Genomic DNA, 17,420 nt, shown 5'->3' with positions numbered 1-17,420 from the left:
ATTATCTCATATCTGAGGTTAAAGAATGTATTCAACAGGTAACTGGATTAAAATTGAAGATATATACCCCCAAAAAGAAAATCCACTGCAGACTTTTCATTAAAGCAAATATATCTGGACTACCACAGAATGAACCAGCAGTAGTATGTGAGTTGTTCTCCACCCAGGATCATCAGAAAAACAAGATTTGCCCCACTGTCACATACCTTCGATGCCTGGGGAGTAGAAATCACGTGAACGGTGCTGGGCTTAACTCCATTTGCCTTAGGTCGCTTATAAAGGGCAAATCTGCTTTTCCTGCGTCCTCTGTCACCATTAGGGAGGGATCCATTATACCTAGAAATAACAAAAACAGGTTTGGCATAAACCACTACCAATTTGGAATACAGAAAAGGAGAGCAGCAATTTGGTCACAATATCCTGATGTCATCAAATGCATGGGCAAACAAAAAAATTAACAACCATGGTAAGCTTTGTTTCCTAAATTATGAGCATTCAAACATTCTTTACCTACCAATACTTGAAATTTTATTCATCATTAACAAGGTAATCAACTACAAGTGAAATACTGGAGTTGCTGAGCCACAGAAATACTTCATCTCTAGAATCAAAGGAATTTGGAAGAACAAATCCTAAATCTTCTCTGTAGTTTCAGAACACGAGAGTTTTTAAGATGTTTTTACCCTACCATCCCCTCCCCACATCTCATGCAAGAATGGAGAAGAGAAGAGGAAAAACAGGGAAAACAAAGTAATTTAGGGGCAAGTCAAACTAAGTGAAAGGGAATTTTACTCTAGGCACATAAGGGTTTTTTTAGTTGATTTTTTCCTTTTTTTTTAACTCTAATCCTAAAGGCTCATCTATTATTAAGGAAAAAGGATGCAAGTGTTTTTAATTTATGTGAATGTTTCTGAAGACTTGCTAATGACTTCCTTTATCAGGTGTAACAGAGTAGCCTTCGACAGTTCTTTCATCTCTCTCTGAGGACAGAGACCCAACCGATTAATTATTCGGCAGTCTTAAGCCTCCAGGGGACACAGCTCCTTCCCCAGGGAAGGAATCAACTGGAAATTTCTTTCACCCCACCCCGAAGATGTAGGACAAGTAGATGCTTCTCATCACAGCACTGTCACCTCTAACATTCTTGATAACTCTCAGCTGGTCTGTGAAGACCTTTCAGGGCTTTACTGCATAGAAGCCTCTTCCATTCCTGATCCTCAGAGATTTCAGACTTTTGCCTGAAGAACTACAGATGTTATTCCACTTATAAATCTCATTTGTCTTACTGGTGATGTCTATTCTACACTGATCACATACATCCCTCTCCTACAGTCTTTACAATTAAAAGCTAACATCGCAGTCAGGAAAAGAATCTGAAGTGAAGAAGAAAGAGGAAGATTTAAAGGTGACTAGCTCCCTGTAAAGCACAAGAGGTTAAAAAAAAGTTACGAGAACTCATTATCTGTTTAGACATACGCTTAGAAGTGGTTCAGCTCTACATCCACCGCACTATCTGCAGATTATAATAATTTGTTTGTAGCCCTACAGAAGGCTAATAGTCACTGCTCGGGCTGTAAGAGCAGTTCTATGACAATTGCAGATCAGGAAAAGTTACGCAGTTACCCAGAATTTCCCCACCACCACCACCCCCCCTTATCATTACATTCTGTAGTCTGCAAGAGAATGCACCTGGAGAGCCCTATATCCTTTTGCAAACAAAGGAGAAATGGGTAGTGATGAAAGCAAGCGGTCTCATTGTCCAGGCTCCAGAGCAGTGCCCTGTAGAAGGCTTACTGCAGGCAAGGATCATCTGGTGTCACACAGGAAAAGAGTTTAAACTTCACATGCACAGTATTTTAACACCAGTGAGCTGAACTGCAAGACTGCTGAATGGTTGTGAGCAGAAACAAGAACAGATTTAAGATTTAAATAATTTCAAATTTAACACATTTAATACATTATGCTAGAGACACATAATAAGTTAAGAGCTTTTCAGTTGGGCTACAATTGAACTTGTTCTCCCACTTCCATTTTCATAGCAAAGCCTACTGTATTTTTCTAGAATATTAAGAGACATTCTCCAACATAGCAGAAAAACAACAGGAATAAATCACTATTATTTCATGCCAGGCCCACTCGTATCTGGAAACTCATTATTAACCCTACACAAGAGAAGAGTAGCACTCAGTTAGCACAGCAGATGCTCATCACAAGAGACCATTTCCTAGAAAGATGTATCAATACAATCCACAGGCAACTTAAATACCAGCCCTCAAAATCGGAATAGTTTGATTCTACGGCTTGAATCTTCCTAGATATATACACAAGCTTTCTTTCAAAGACACTATATTACCATGAATATGCCAGCAAGTTTTAACTTGCCTGAACACAACATTCTTTCTACAAGTATTTTTATCCAAAAACCTGAGAAAGCAACAACTCCTTCAGAAATATATATAAGCAGCAGCATCACTAATTTTATATTCTGTAATTAAAATTTTTGTATTTGTGTAACTGTTAAGCAGCACTGAATTTAAGTAGTTCCACTGAAAGTTAAAGCCAGCCCAGTAGGGTTATTTTGTTTGGGTTTTCTCATGTTCACAAAACAATTATAACTGGGAAAGGCTACTTTATTTCATTTCAGGTCTCTGTGGGATTTAATTATCTTTTTTTTAAAACAGAAAGAAAGAAACCACTCAAGGTTAAAAGGCCTTTTGGAAACTTTAAATAGGAAGGAAATACAAGCAAAGTAAAAGTTTAATTCATTCATCCTGATTAGCACCAACGAGTTTTCATGAAGGCTTTCCTTGTGCCAGTGTCTACATTTCATTTGCAGAAAAGGGCAGGAGGATTTGAGTGGTAGTTTTACTATTTGCTATGCTTTAATTATAGACCTGCAAATTTTATCTTGATCTGACACTGGTAAAAAGAGCTAGGACAATTACTAGGCATACGTATGTGTTTTATAGGGGAGGAAAAAAAAGTGTCAGAGAACTTGCCTCTTTCCACAGGTAGCAGATGCCTTCATTTTTTCTAGGCCAGGACTCTCAACTTGTTCACCACAAATCAACCCTGCCCATGGCACTTGGGCCACACCTTTCCTTGGCACTACCTGAACAATCTACATACCAAACGAACCGATATTAATACCATGGGATCTTGTAGCCACAACAGGACCTGCACCCACCCACTCACGCAGCATCTCTGTCCTGGTAAACATGCAACTAAGACTGCTCTTGAGGCAGCAAACCCACGTTCACTTCTTGGCAAGCCCCTGCCTTTCTAAACTGAGCCGTCCCACAGGACGCAGCGGGCTTCAGCATTCAGGACAAGGAATACAGGCATGTCCATCCACACCTTGCCAAATCAGCTTTTCTAAGCACAGGCATAAGTAGCCACAGCAAGAGAAGCAGCCCTCTCCTGTTTTCCTCAACTGTTCAACTGAGCAGCGCCTGGGTGAGCAACAACTGCCGCCTCCCAGGCAGCAGAAGGATGGAACTGCAAAGGAAGAGGAAGGACAAGGGCTAAGGCCACAAATTCCCCTGAACCCTGGGAGACTCTGAGCTTCCCCATAGCCATCAGGAGCTTCATAAACAAAACAGAAGCTCCTTGCTCAATCCTCTCTCAAGCCCTCTCCACAAGCATCAGCCCATTGCCCTTCTCCCTGCACCATTCCAATAGCTCCAGAGGCCTGCTGTAGCTTAGGGACCAGCATATTAGCTGCCAACTCCTTGCTTCACAAGATGGCCAGCACTACCAAAAGACAACCTGCAGCTGGAACTCTTCTTTCACACCACCAAAAAGCCTAGAACAAATGTTGCTTCCAACTAATAAAACAAACTAGGAAAAAAAAAATGTTTCACAGAGGCAGGACAACCATTTCCGAGACCATCCTGCTCACATGCAGATCTATGGGGTACTTCTAAAGTTCTCCAGATTTCCAAAACATCAGATCAGCACATGTGGTAAGAGCAGTCCTATACTTTTTCCAAATGCTTCTCAGTGACAGCAATACTGGGACAACTAGCGTTATGAAACCTCGTGGGATAATTATCTCTGTTGATAGCACTATTCCTTGCAAATAAGGGAGTGGTGCTGGCATAGGCTATGGGCACCATAATTACCAAAGCCAGTTTCCTACAGATTTACATCAAACAGTTGAGGACTTTGGTATATAATGAAATGCAAACTCCAATTAAGTTTTTCCCATAGTTGGGATACGCAATGAAAGCCTCCCCTCTGCATCAATTCACGACTGTCTGGAGAGCAAGACCACACATGCTCTCTCCCACAGTCGGAACACAGTGCTAAGTTCCTATTTTCTACAAGTCTTGAAGGAACCTACTTGACTACTTCAGAGATCATCAACAAGTTTTGAACCATTAGTGGGATAGCTTGTTACACAAGCTTTTTTGTTTTGTTAAAGGAATCAGGCTTACCCAGTGGCAAAGAGTAAACAAGAGCTCTATTACTTAGGACAAGAACTCTAAAAATCTTGACCTGCACCTCAAAAGATTAGACTTCAACTCAAGGAAGTCATTCCCAAAATTAAGGGGAATATCTACTAGCTACCAGACACAGAAGATGCTCCATGTAGCTGATTTTTATTTTTTTTTTTTTTTCAAACAATGCTATGAAAATACAAGCTATCATAGAACTTAAATACTTCTCCATACTTATGCAACCTACCCCCTAAAAGACTAAAAACCAAGTAAGTCAAACTTTCACAGGTAGCATTTCTACTGACAAAAAAGAGTAACTTCACTTCGCTTTTCTCACCTACTACTAACAGTTCTACTGCACATCTCATCATTTTTAGATGCAAACTACCCTGTTTCACAGGCTCAGCTTTGAACAGATGACATGCTACAGTTCAGTTGTTACCATAGCACTAATGCGTGAGAGAAAGCCTATCTTTGCTGTACTGAACAACAAAACTGCAGAAGTATTAGCAACAGCTTTCACTGTGAAGTCAAACTTGAGAGAATTTTTCCTTTTAAGTACATTCTGATTCCATGTTTGGTATCATACAGTAGTATATACTCAGCACATATCAAAAATTTAGTTTGTGCTTAGACCATATTTTTACCATCACTGAACTAGTGTGGGCCAACACTGCTGCCAAAAGCAGCAATCCCACCTTCCTTTTGCTATTTTCTTCCTGCTACTTCTCTCCCCGGTTCACGTGAAGGGGAAGCAAAACCAGATTTGTGCTTTAAATTTAGTTTTGAACCACATCAATTCCTCACTCTCCTGTCCACTGCAAAGCCACAGAAACACTTATATCAGCAACCAGGCAAAAATGGCGCAGAGGGCAGGAGAGATTCCTTTGGAAGTCTTGAAAGTCTACAGTCAGCATGACATCTACAGCATTAGAAGTCTAAAGACACATTATTCACCTTCACAATATCCAGCCCCAGAGTTTTACATGGCTGTATACTGAAGTCCTGCCTAACTGGAAAGCCCTCTTCTGCTGAAGCATCCAACATGCACTCCCTTGAACAGATTAAAAGGAAAAGCACCACATGCTAGTTTATATCAAAACACAAACAGAAAGCTTCAACATATGCAACACTGACAACAAAATAAGTGAACTTGTGTCTCTTATGTAATATCACTGCCAACATTTCATACTCTTTACAGCACCTCCCTTGTATCATACTGAACAATTAATTTTGTGTCTAGGAGAATTGATGTACTACTTCAGCAAAATAACTTGAATGGTTTGCGATTTTTTTTTTTTTTTTTTACTTTTTTTTAAGACAATATTTATTCCAGATATATTTTTCTGTATCAGACCTTCATAAAACAAGCCATTGCTGTCTGCCAACTATCTGAGAATTTCAGTGAAGTAGGACAGTGAAGTTATTCTCATACTTAATCTCATTAGGAAGTGTTGCCAAGTAGGAAAAGCAAAGATAAGTAGTACTTCTGTACTGACAGGATACACTGGGTTATTTTCTATTTTTTTAATACTGTACCACATATTAACTCAATATGAATTTAAGTCTAAGCTTGTCTCCAGCTGATTATTACATGCATCAATTTCTGTCTCAGAAGCAGCCTCCACCACCACAGGCATTGTTAATCCTCAGCCTGTTCCTGTGGTGAAATTTTGGCAGTGAACCCAAGGCTGCTTCTTGAACACTGTAGCGCTTCACAGATGACTACAACAGATTAAAAGAAAAACCTTTAATGTTGAAGTTTTTTGGAGGGTGGAAGGCAGATACTGTTATCATTATAATCATCCTCTGGCACTAAAAACTCATTCTTCAGATATAGCTCAACAAGCGTAGACTGACCAGAAGGTTCCCTTTTGTCTTCCAAAGATGCACCTTCCCCATCAGATGGTCCTTTGACAGTGTACAGCTGCTTCCTGATCACAGAATGACAGAAAACAGAGCAAGATGGAACTTCAAGGAGTCACCTAGCCCATCCCCAACTCAAAGGCTTGATCCAGTCCATCCACAACATCTCCATTTCAGTTACTCTGGAAAATCTAGGCCTCCCCACCTCGTTTCAAAATCTTTAGAGTTAAAACTCTCCCCATGCACACAGCAATGGAGATTCAGATCAAAGCAAGTCTCCTGCACTTCCTGCCAAATCCACCAAAGAACCTAAGCAACCTGTTCTTTTTTTTCTTTTCGCAGCAGGCTCACATGCTAGAAGATTTGATTCCCATCTGATTTTTCTTTCTTTCTGAAGGAAAACATTTCAAGAAGTTACAGCAGCAAACTACTAAAGTAGCCTTAATAGAGTTTTTGTTACTATAATAACTACAGCAATGAGTAACTCATGGGTAAGCAAAGGGCTTCCATCCTTTGAGTAACGAGAGCCACTGATCCAAGACCTTTGGTTTATGAAACTTTGGAGGAAGTCCTGAATGAAAGACAGTCCCACGTCAGACTCTCCTGGCTAAGACCTCTCTATAGGCGTAAATGTTTCCTAATCACTACCAGTAGAACAGATTAATAAAGCAGTCTTCCTACAGAGCAAGAAAATCCAAACCAGTGAGTTCCAAAGTCCCAAATAATCTCATCTCTTTCCCCAATTAAAAGCAATGTTTTTACATCTGTGAACTTGATTATCCCTGAGAAAGGTATGGTGGAGCAGTTAATTGTGGCTATAATCAGCACTTTTTTTTTTTGTTTTGTTGAGACAAGTGTTTATTCTTACAACTTGCATCTGTGAAGTCGTTTTAATCTCATAAAACACTTTAAGAAGCATTCCCTTCTCCAGTCCTTTTGGAACACTTGTTGGCATAGTGATTAATCTTCTGTGTTCACCAGAAGACTTCTCTTCCCCAGCACCAAGTTGTAGCAGTACCTGCCTAGTTTACTGCTACCTGTACAGCCCTAGAGCCTCCAAAGAGGTTGCAGTGGTTCAGTGAAATGCAGTCTGACCTGATAACCCCTATAGTTATGAGGCAGATTTTTCAGAGAGAAGGCTGATTTGCATCACTGGCTAGTGATTAGGGGTTATTTTTTTTTTTTTTTTTTTTTTTAGCTACCCTTCAAAAGTTGCTCCTAATTGCTCCTGCTACCATTAGGAACCTAACAGTCAGCTTGACCAAAAGCTGTGTACTACACTTATGGCATTTTTATGTTCAAATACTTCCAGCCTCTTGCAGATCAGAATCAGAAGTGTGGATTAGCCGAACAACATGGCTAAAAGGTTACGCACACCATAAAAAAAAAAAAAAATAATAAAAAAGTCTTTCAGAGGGATCTGTAACAGATCAGATAAGCTAGAACCTACTTCCCTCCTTCACGAGGTATACAAATTAAGTAGAACCTTATCTACTGAAAACAGTGCAAGAAATCACATGTGAAGTAGCTGAGGTTCTCCAAGGTGACCTCACTTCTCCCTTGGCGTTCTGGAACAGAACTGGTTGCTCTTCTGGTTCACAGGGAAAAAGCCTATTTCTCAGGGGAAAAAAGCTTATTTCTGGCCACTATGGCCGCCTCCTGTTCCCCCCTGCTCCTTCCCCCCCCCCCCAGCCCCTCAATGATGAAAGGATCTGCAGTTCAGATTAATTCATAGGCTGCTTTAACTCTTCCACTCCACACATTCCCTCCACTGTCAGCAGGACTACTCTGCTATTGTAACAACTGTAATATAATAGTTAAAAAAAATTAATCAAGTTTGGTTTAAGGAGAATATATATATAGAAAATACAGCTGACTAATCCTCATGCATGATTAGCTTATGTAATATGGGCAATTCAAGAGAATATACATCCAATCTATATTAACCTCAACCTATACAAGAAGTTAAAGGATGCTATTGGCTTGCAAATACTAAATCAATTGTGTAAGAACTGCTTTTAATCAGTCAGCTTTATTTACACTAGGCATCCAGTTTCCTTCAAATTCCCAAACCTCTCTGCTATTTTGATACTCTCCCCCTCACTGATGTGGGAAAATAAAGTAAAAAAATACAGAAGCAAAGTAGCAAAAGCAACCAGTCTCAAAGCGAGGGGCACAGGAGTTGGGGCTCTATTACTCGAACCACTTGTAACATAAGGCAACTGAGATCCAGTCATGAGCATAGATTGAGGCTCATGTAAACCAGCCGGTATTTCTTTTGGGGTGGGAGGAACTTACTGTAGAAAATTCTTACAATTCTCTTTGACCATATTTTTCTTAGCAAGTGGTTTGTTACTTGTCCTAGATTTTTATTCTGGAAAATAATTTGTTACTTCTGCTTTTGTGAAATCAAAGCCAGCAGACCCTTGCCACCGCTTCTGAAAGATGTTAAGTTTCTGTAAAAGTTTCAATTGGCATTGCAACCTTAGTTTAATTAAAGAAGTTCAACATCTTCAATTGCATGTGTTAATGACAAGGTGGAAATAGGTGTTTCAAGAGGCAATAATGGAGGATATTTGCTGTGTAGGCTTCTGCAAGACAACTATATAAGCAGCACAAGACTTTGATTAAAAGCTAATACTCTAGAAGAGCCTAAAGGAGCATGCTAATGCAGACTGCTAGAGCATCAGGATAAGTTTCAATTAAAACAGTCAAATAACCTGACAGTTCCAAACAACTTAATAGCTGAAAACCTATATAGGCAGCCCAGTTAAGCCCTACAGCCAGAGAAAGGAATGATTATAGTCTCATCTACAACATAGATATCTTAGAAGCCACCTGTCCTGGTTTTGGCTGGGATAGAGTTAACTCTCTTCCTAGCAGCAGGTATACTGCTGTGGTTTGGATATAGGATGAGAATAATGTTGATAACACACTGATGTTTTTAGCTGTTGCCAAGCAGTCAAGGACTTCTCAGCTTCTCAACTGCCCCGCCAACAAGAAGGCGGGGGGCATCCAAGAAGCTGGGAGGGGACACGGCCAGGACAGCTGACCCAAACTGGCCAAAGGGATATTCCACACCATATGATGTCATGTTCCGCTCATAAGTAGGGAGTTGGCCGGGAGGTGGCACGGCTCAGGAACAAGCTGAGCATCAGCTTTGGGTGGTGAGCAACTGTGCTGTGCATCACTTTTGTGTATTCTTTCATTATTATTATTATTCTTTTCCTTTTCTGTCCTATTAAACTGTCTTTTATCTCAACGCACAAGTTTTACCTTTTTTTTCTTTTTGATTCTCTCCCCCATCCCACTGGATGAGGGGGAGTGAGTGAATGGCTGTGTGGTTGTTTTAGCTGCCTGCAGGGTTAAATGATGACACCATCCACGATCATGTCACTAGTAGGGAAAAAGAGCAGCTACCTTTAACAGGAAAAACCCCACATTTAAGATACCATTATACCAATATAAGTAATATGCCAGAAGAACATTAGAATGCAAGGGGTTTTTTCCTTTTAGAAAGCAAAGGGTAAGGGAATCTGTTCTTTCACATAATGACTTCCTTAACAATCCTTATTTCCAACATTTTACTGCTCCCCCCCAGCATTCATTTAACAAGGAGGCAATTTTATTCAGTGCTTCAAGCCCATCTCCAAAGCTGTCAACTAAAACCATTCACCACTGCATAAATCCAACAATGCTAGCGCACAGCAAAATACAGGGTATAAACTAATCAAGTTCATTTCAAAGCATGCTTTTTATTCGAGCTAAAAGAGCATAAGAGGTGGGCAAAGCATCATGTTTAGAGAATCCTCTTTCCAACCCTAAACCTCTCATGCTATAGGGGAAGTGTTATTCATCTGAGAACTATCTATAATCTAGCCAAATGCCACTGAAATTGTTTGATATGGCATTTTGTTAAACTAAATACAGATAGATACGATAGAAAGTGAGATCTAGCTTTTACTGCATTCAAAACAAGTCAGATAACACAAAATCCCTTTCAAAAGGAAAGCACTATGCACAGCTGGGTTTTGATGCAAAGAGAAAGAAGTGAAGGAAGAAGACTGTTTATCCAAAACACCAGAGGCTTAGGATCCACACGCTTTTGTATGGAAACAATTTATAATCTTCTCTTAAATATCAGATCAGAAAAAAAGGCTGAAAGTTTCAAAATTAAGACAAATTAGACCCCATGTAACACAACAGGACAAGAGACCTCAAAACACACCTGCCCTGACATACCAAACACACTCCCAACCTAGTTATTTGTGCTTCATAAATGTTTGAAGGTGCGAAAGCAAGCTGTTCAAATTTTAGTCTGAGGAATGAATAGTAATAAGATATTACATCTGAAATTTCACTACATTAAACACTATGGAGAAACTACATTTGATTCAAAGGACTGTTTGGGCCATTAAAAAAAGCACAATTCAGACAATTCATTTCCTAAGCAATCAAATGCTTCCCCTAAAACACTATCAAGGACTATCTGACAGTTCACATTTTCATAAGAAACAGTGATAGCTGTCTTATAACTTCAGTTATCCTCCAAATACGAGCAGTTGTAATATCATTTTTGTGATTCCACAGAGAAGTAGGTAAGTAACAGACATCCTGGAACAACTGTTTCAAACACTCAAGCATGACAAGAATCTTCTTAGGTTCATTCCAGTATCATTTAGCACAGAGGAAGAGATAAAATTTGCATCCATTTTGTGAATATAGATGATCTCACAGGCAGTGTACTGAATAGAAAGTGAAGCACTCAACTACTGTATCCTGACCTGCAACATCTGTGTCAAATCCTATCAATTTTAACATCCCTTCTGGTTTCCCAGGGAAAAGACAGACTTACAAATGCAGTTTTCTGTTCAACCCTGAACTGCAAACATTTGCCTCGAAAACAGAAAATAAAGAATTGGGTTTCCTTCTTTGTAGCACTTGCAAGTGTTATTGCCTCTCAGAACACAGCAGCTTCCTTAACACCACTGGTGCTGCATTATCATTGACTGCTACAGCAACACAGGCAGTCAAAGGCAAGATAATCTACTGCACGGCCTCCTCCAAGCAAATTTAGAACAGTAAGTAAAGAGAAAAAAAACAAAAAGAGTTACCTTTCCACCTTCTAGCACCCAGCAAGATCTAGAGGTGGAATGTTTCCAGATGGAGGTTATTTTAGAGGGCTAGGGATGTACCAACCTAGCTGAGAATCATTCTGTGGTTGCATTTAGCATGTATTATTCAGTGCAAGATATTGTCAGAGGTTTCTGCTTTTCTTATTCTCCAAACAATACGAAAAGATTGAGCATTCTAGGAGATAGATGTAGAAGTAAAACCAGTGAGACATGAACACACAGGAGGCTGGAAGAACTGCACAGTACTAGAAGTCTGGAGAGCACCATGAAGCAACAAGCGTTACACCTAGAACAGCTAGCAAGGAAGCTAAGCACTACCTATTCTTTGGTAACAAGTGTGTTACACGCCCCAAAAAACATACAGGATAAATTATTCTTCATACTCAGTTTTAAAGAACTACCTGAAACCTACCAGATCAGTGTGCATACCATAACCACAAGCATCACAGCACAGCTGAAGCTGTGGGTTTGTTTTTTTAAAAAGTCTTAATAAACCAGAAATTAACAGTGCAGCAATGTAGAGAACTAGACTTCAATGTATCTTCTTCACACTTAAAACACCCTGACAACTTACAAATTCACAGCAACCTTGGGTGTTTGCTTTTATCACAATCTATAACAAAGTTAATCAGTCTCCTCCAGCCAGGAAAAGATTTTGCAAGGCTGCTGAATGTTTACTGCTGATCAGCAAAACTCATTCTGATCTACATACCTTTATGACAGCAAAGTGTTTCCATTTCACACTTACCAACAGAATTCTGAGATTTTTCTTCTCTTAAGAGGGCTTCCCAAAATGACACATCAAATAAACACTGACCCTTTACAGGTCTCAGAACACCATCACAAATGTTTAAGAATTATGAGGTATGTGCACACACTTACTAAGAATTAATCACTGTCATAGAAGTGATGTATTCCTAAAGTTTTTTATTTCTAAATGCTCAGAGATTCAGATCTCTGGAAGAATCTCACTATATAGCTTCTAGCAGCAACTGCTTGAACACAAGACTTTGCACTGTCGTTGTCTCCAGATGGGAAGGCATGTCATTCTCAGTGATGCAGTAAGACATGGTTTTATGCAAGGTAACTACACAAGACTGTGTTTATATACAGCTGCAACCATTGAAACCCCAACGCCACGCTGAAGGTTCTATAGTGGCTAAGTTTCTGGGAGGACCAAAACATTCACTTAGTTTATTTGCAGTGCTAACCCAGCCTACCTGTTTCTGGTTACATACACTATGAAGTTCATAAAATTTGCATTCCAACAGATATTAAGTAATGCACGCAAGTGGCACAATGGTTTGTAGAATAGAAAACAAGTTTAAAACCACATAGAGTTCTCCCTCAAATTTTTTTCCTTTGGAAATCCAGCTCTTTTTCTTAGCCAAAACCCACAGTCAGCATACTATTACTATTTTTGTTCACCAGCTTTCAAAAAACCAAGCCACTCCATATGTTTCTCTCTTTTTATCTGGATTTATTTGATTTTAAAAGCAAGCATGCCCTTTGGGGCAAATCAGACCAAGAAAACAGAGGATCTGTTTAAAGCAATGTTCCCCAAAGTACAGGCCATAATTCCAAACAGCAATACAGGACTTAGAAGTAGCATTTCCAAGCCAAATGGAAATTTAGCTGTAGAAATAAAGTTCATAAGCCCAAGACTGAAATTGGAAGTTGATTCCCTAGCAAAGTATGTCTGAGAAGAGCTAGTTTAGAGACACAGAATTCAAGAATTCTATTACAGCTGGCTGGCTCAAGAGATTCCCTTTTGCCCTCAAATTTTTATACCCAACATCCCTCTCCATAAGGGCACCTTGGCCATGATACGCTGTTTTCAACTGAATGAGGGAGTAGTACGATGCTAAGAAATTCTGCATCCCATTACCCTGCCAGTGCATGAGGATGCACAAGTACGTACATAATCTATCTCCTTTTCACGTGGGTTTTGCAGATACCGAAGTTCTCACACAGCTAAAGATACATTTTAGAAAATGAAGAGCACATTCCCTTGCTACTCTGTCAATACTTTGGCATTATACCCATAAGAATATCTGTGAGGGTCTCCCACAGCTGTTTTACTTTCTTCCTACAGCCCTACGAAAAGCAGAGGAAAGAGGTATAGCATTTGCTTCTGTTATGTAGAAATCTCTCAGGTGAGAGATGCCATTGCTCTGCCACCTTGGAGGCGCAGCAGAAGATAAGGATGAGGTACAGAAACACGCCCTATCAGCCTGTTTCAATATCTTTGTCTGTAAAACTCAAAAGTAAATCTTCTGGAACTGCCCAATGTAACAGAACAAGCCTGAAGTCCACTAGAAAGGCATTCACATCTGGACAAATCCCAAACTTCTCCTTTCAGAGTTTTGGCCAAGGACAAAAATCCTCAACTAGGCTATTTTACAACCACTTGAAAAGGGAGATGTTTTACATCCAGAAAATGTAATGTTTATGTTGAGTAACAGAGAATACTAATCTTAGTTCTGAACTGAGCTCATACGTGAGAGGCAAAAGCATGAGGCTGCTGAACTACATGGGACATTATTTGCAATTCTCAAAGCAAAGTTTCAGGTTGTGTTCAAAATGCCTCGAAAAAGCTGGTTTTCTAAGGAAAGCAGACACTCAGTTATTCTTCAGAGACATCTTTTTTCACTGAAAAAGCAGAGATGAACTGATCCAAAGCAAAAGTACAGATCACCACAATACCTGTGTTCTATACCGAGTGCCTTCCTGAAGCACACTTAAGGCTTTTCTAGTACCCCAGAAACCACCAGAAAGTTTTTCACCCCAAGGCACTGTGCTGACTTGTACATACAACACAATGACCATTAACTATACTGAAGTTTTCTTCGCAAACACCTGTGACAGACCTTATGGCGTGGCTCAGGCTGCCGCTAGGGATTACAACACTCTACTCTATCCAAACCTCTTCACCATAGTTAGGTGCAGTGCCAGAACATTTGTGCCCATTCCCATTCACTCAAAGTTGACATCCCACCATTATTGCAGGCAGCAGAGGTGAAGCAATAGTAGTGACAAAGTGAGCAATCAAAATCCAAGGAGTTTCGGAAGCCAGAGAACCAGCAAAGCATGATTTCCTCTGGGTGCATGTCTTGCGGTTGGATCCCTTCTTTGTCTACTAAGGCGACAGCTCCAATTGAAGCTTTTCCTCAGAGGTGAGGATCACAGTCACATGGATTCCCTGATGTCTAATGAGGCAGGGGTGTGGGGGGCTCATTCAGCTCTATTGAGGAGAGTCTGAGAGATCAAACAGCACTGGGAGGCTTTGGAATAAAATCAGCTCAATGACATACTTCATTTCCAGTTACAGACTACAACCTCACCTGTCACTACATCTTTCAGTATATCACACAGTATTCATCAGAGGCAGATGATGACTGGAATAGGGAGCTAATCGTGCCAGCAGAGTGAAGGATGCAGTGTCCTCCCACAAGAAGACCACCAAGACAGCCGGGGAGCAGTAACAACCTCAGATACCTCACTTCAGTCCATCAGTTTGGGTCACCACCCCAAAACTGACTACCTTGTTCTGCCCCTACCCAACATCTGCCCTTTACAGTCTCGGAGGCATCAGATCCTTAAACAGTTTATCCCATTCAAATACGAGCAGCTCTAGAGACTACGAGCAGTTACCACGATCATTTTAAAACAGGCACCTGTTCAGAACTTCCCTAGATTTTAACTAGGCTTAATTTATGCCAAGACAAATTGCACATCTGAACAGTCATTATCTGGACTTTAGTTCTTCAAAAGCAATGAAAGATAAAACAAGCAACAAATAATAGGAAGCTAAAAGGTCCTGTCAAATACTACTTGCTATACCACTTATTTTTTTAATTTTGACAACAGTTGTCACACTGTGCATAGGTCTGTACATCAAATGAAACTGCTCTTTCTCCAAAAACAGGCAACAGCATATGTAAAAACCTAGGAGTGGAAGAAGGAAGAAAACGAAGAGTTTAGATTATCTCTAACCAGACCATTCCTTAGACTTAGCCATGAATATAGGTGGGAAGTTACCTTCATCTAAGTAAGCAAAAGACTGTCTAACCAACCTAGTGGCCTTCTGTGATGGAGTAACTACATCATTGGACAAAGGAACAGCTATCCTAGGAGGATAGGAGTCACCTATCTGGACTTCTGTAAGGCCTTTGACACTATCCACCACAACATCCTTCTCTATAAATTAGAGAGATATGGATTTGATGGGTGGACTGTTCGGTGGATGAGGAATTGGTTGGACGGTCACATCCAGCAGGTAGTGGTTAACAACTCAATGTCCAGATGGAAATCACTGACAAGTGGTGTCCCTCAGGGGTCCATATTGAGACTAGTACTGTTTAATATCTTCATCAGTGACACAGACAGCAGGATCAAGAGCACCCTCAGCAAGCTGGCAGATGACACCATGCTGTAGGGTGCAGTTGACACACCTGAGGGATGGGATGCCATCCAGAGGGACCTGGACAAGCTCAAGAAGTGGGCCCACATGAATTTCATGAGGTTCAGCAAAGCCAAGTACAAGGTCTTGCACATGGGTTAGGCAACCCCCTGTATCAATACAAGGTGGGGGATGAAGGGATTGAAAGCAGCCTGCAGAGAAGGACTGGAGGGTACAAGTGGATGGAAAGCTGGACATGACCCAGCAATGTGCACTTGCAGCCCAGAAAGCCAACCGTATCCTGGGCTGCATCAAAAGAAGCGTGACCAGCAGGTAATTCTGCCCTTCTACTCCCCTCTGGTGAGATGCCACCTGGAGTCCTGCATCCAGTTCTGGGGTCCCCAGCACAAGAAGGACGTGGACCTGCTGGAGCAGGTCCAGAGGAGGTCATGAAGATGGTCAGAGGGCTGGAGCACCTCTCCTATGAGGACAGGCTGAGAGAGTTGGGGTTGTTCAGCCTGGAGAAGAGAAGGCTCCAGGGAGACCTTATAGCAACCTTCTAGTACCTAAAGGGGACTTATAAGAAAGATGAGGACAAACTTTTTAGCAGGGCCTGTACCAATAGGACAAGGAGTAATGATTTTAAAGTAAAAGAGGGTAGATTTAGAGTAGATATAAGGCAGAAATTGTTTATGATGAGGGTGGTGAAACACTGGAACAGGTTGCCCAGAGAGGTTGTGGATGCCCCATCCCTGGAAACATTCAAGGTCAGGTTGGACAGGGCTCTGAGCAACCTGATCTAGTTGAAGATGTCCCTGTTCATTGCGGGGGGGGGGGGGTTGGACTAGATGACCTTTAAAGTTCTCTTCCAACCCAAACTATTTTATGATTCTATGAATCACTTACACGGGCTTCACTTAGCTCATGCACAAGAAGGGGGGGGGACACAGCGGAGAAGGTCACTTTGGACATCTGGTTTTAATGAAAAAGTAGTTGTTTTACAAATGAATACACTCATTTTCTGGATATTAAAGAGCATCATATACGCTTATCTACTTTTTTTTTTTTAGTTTAACTCAACTAAGTGTTTTGCTTCCTTGCCTTACGCATGACAAACTGATCTTTAATGCATTTCTCTAACTACGTAGCACAAAGCAGCGGACTTTTACCACCTGACATATTCATAACAAATTTCATCAGTTGACAAAAATAAGACTATTGTTTTTTCTCAACTGCCATCTCTGCCCAACACTTACAAATCAGCCCATACTCTTTCTGGCTTGAGTCTGAATAGAGTCTGCAACTGGAAACTAGCCAACCCCAAATCCAGTTCCTTCCTTCCTCCCTGCACTGGCCACAAAATGCCCAGAGGAGAAAGAGCAAATCACTTTTGCCACAGAAAGATCTGCTTACCCTTTAACAAAGTTTTATTTTACAATTGTTCTCTCTATTCTGAGATATTTCCAGTAGGCAAAGCCTTAATATAAACCAGTCTCCTCCAAGGAGTGTAAGGTACAACCTAGAAATATATGATCAGAGGCCATTTCCTGAATCGAATTTAAAGTCACATTGCAC

The 17,420-nt window shown here is 40.6% G+C and overlaps 1 protein-coding gene across 2 annotated transcripts in view; it reads right to left on the bottom strand.

Annotated features, from left to right (window-relative positions):
• The window catches only part of PELI2 (pellino E3 ubiquitin protein ligase family member 2), a 78,195-nt gene that overhangs the window by 49,008 nt on the left and 11,767 nt on the right, over positions 1–17,420 (bottom strand). For both annotated transcript variants that reach the window (XM_075753258.1, XM_075753259.1), the window contains exon 2: positions 207–336. In XM_075753258.1, coding sequence (XP_075609373.1) covers positions 207–336 — 130 coding nt within the window. The remainder of the gene's footprint in view (positions 1–206; positions 337–17,420) is intronic.

Source organism: Balearica regulorum, chromosome 5 (assembly GCF_011004875.1).
Source record: "Balearica regulorum gibbericeps isolate bBalReg1 chromosome 5, bBalReg1.pri, whole genome shotgun sequence".
In the NCBI taxonomy this organism is placed as follows: Eukaryota; Metazoa; Chordata; class Aves; order Gruiformes; family Gruidae; genus Balearica; species Balearica regulorum.
The sequence above is the reverse complement of the archived record's forward strand: the minus strand, read 5'-3'. Positions and strand labels throughout refer to the sequence as shown.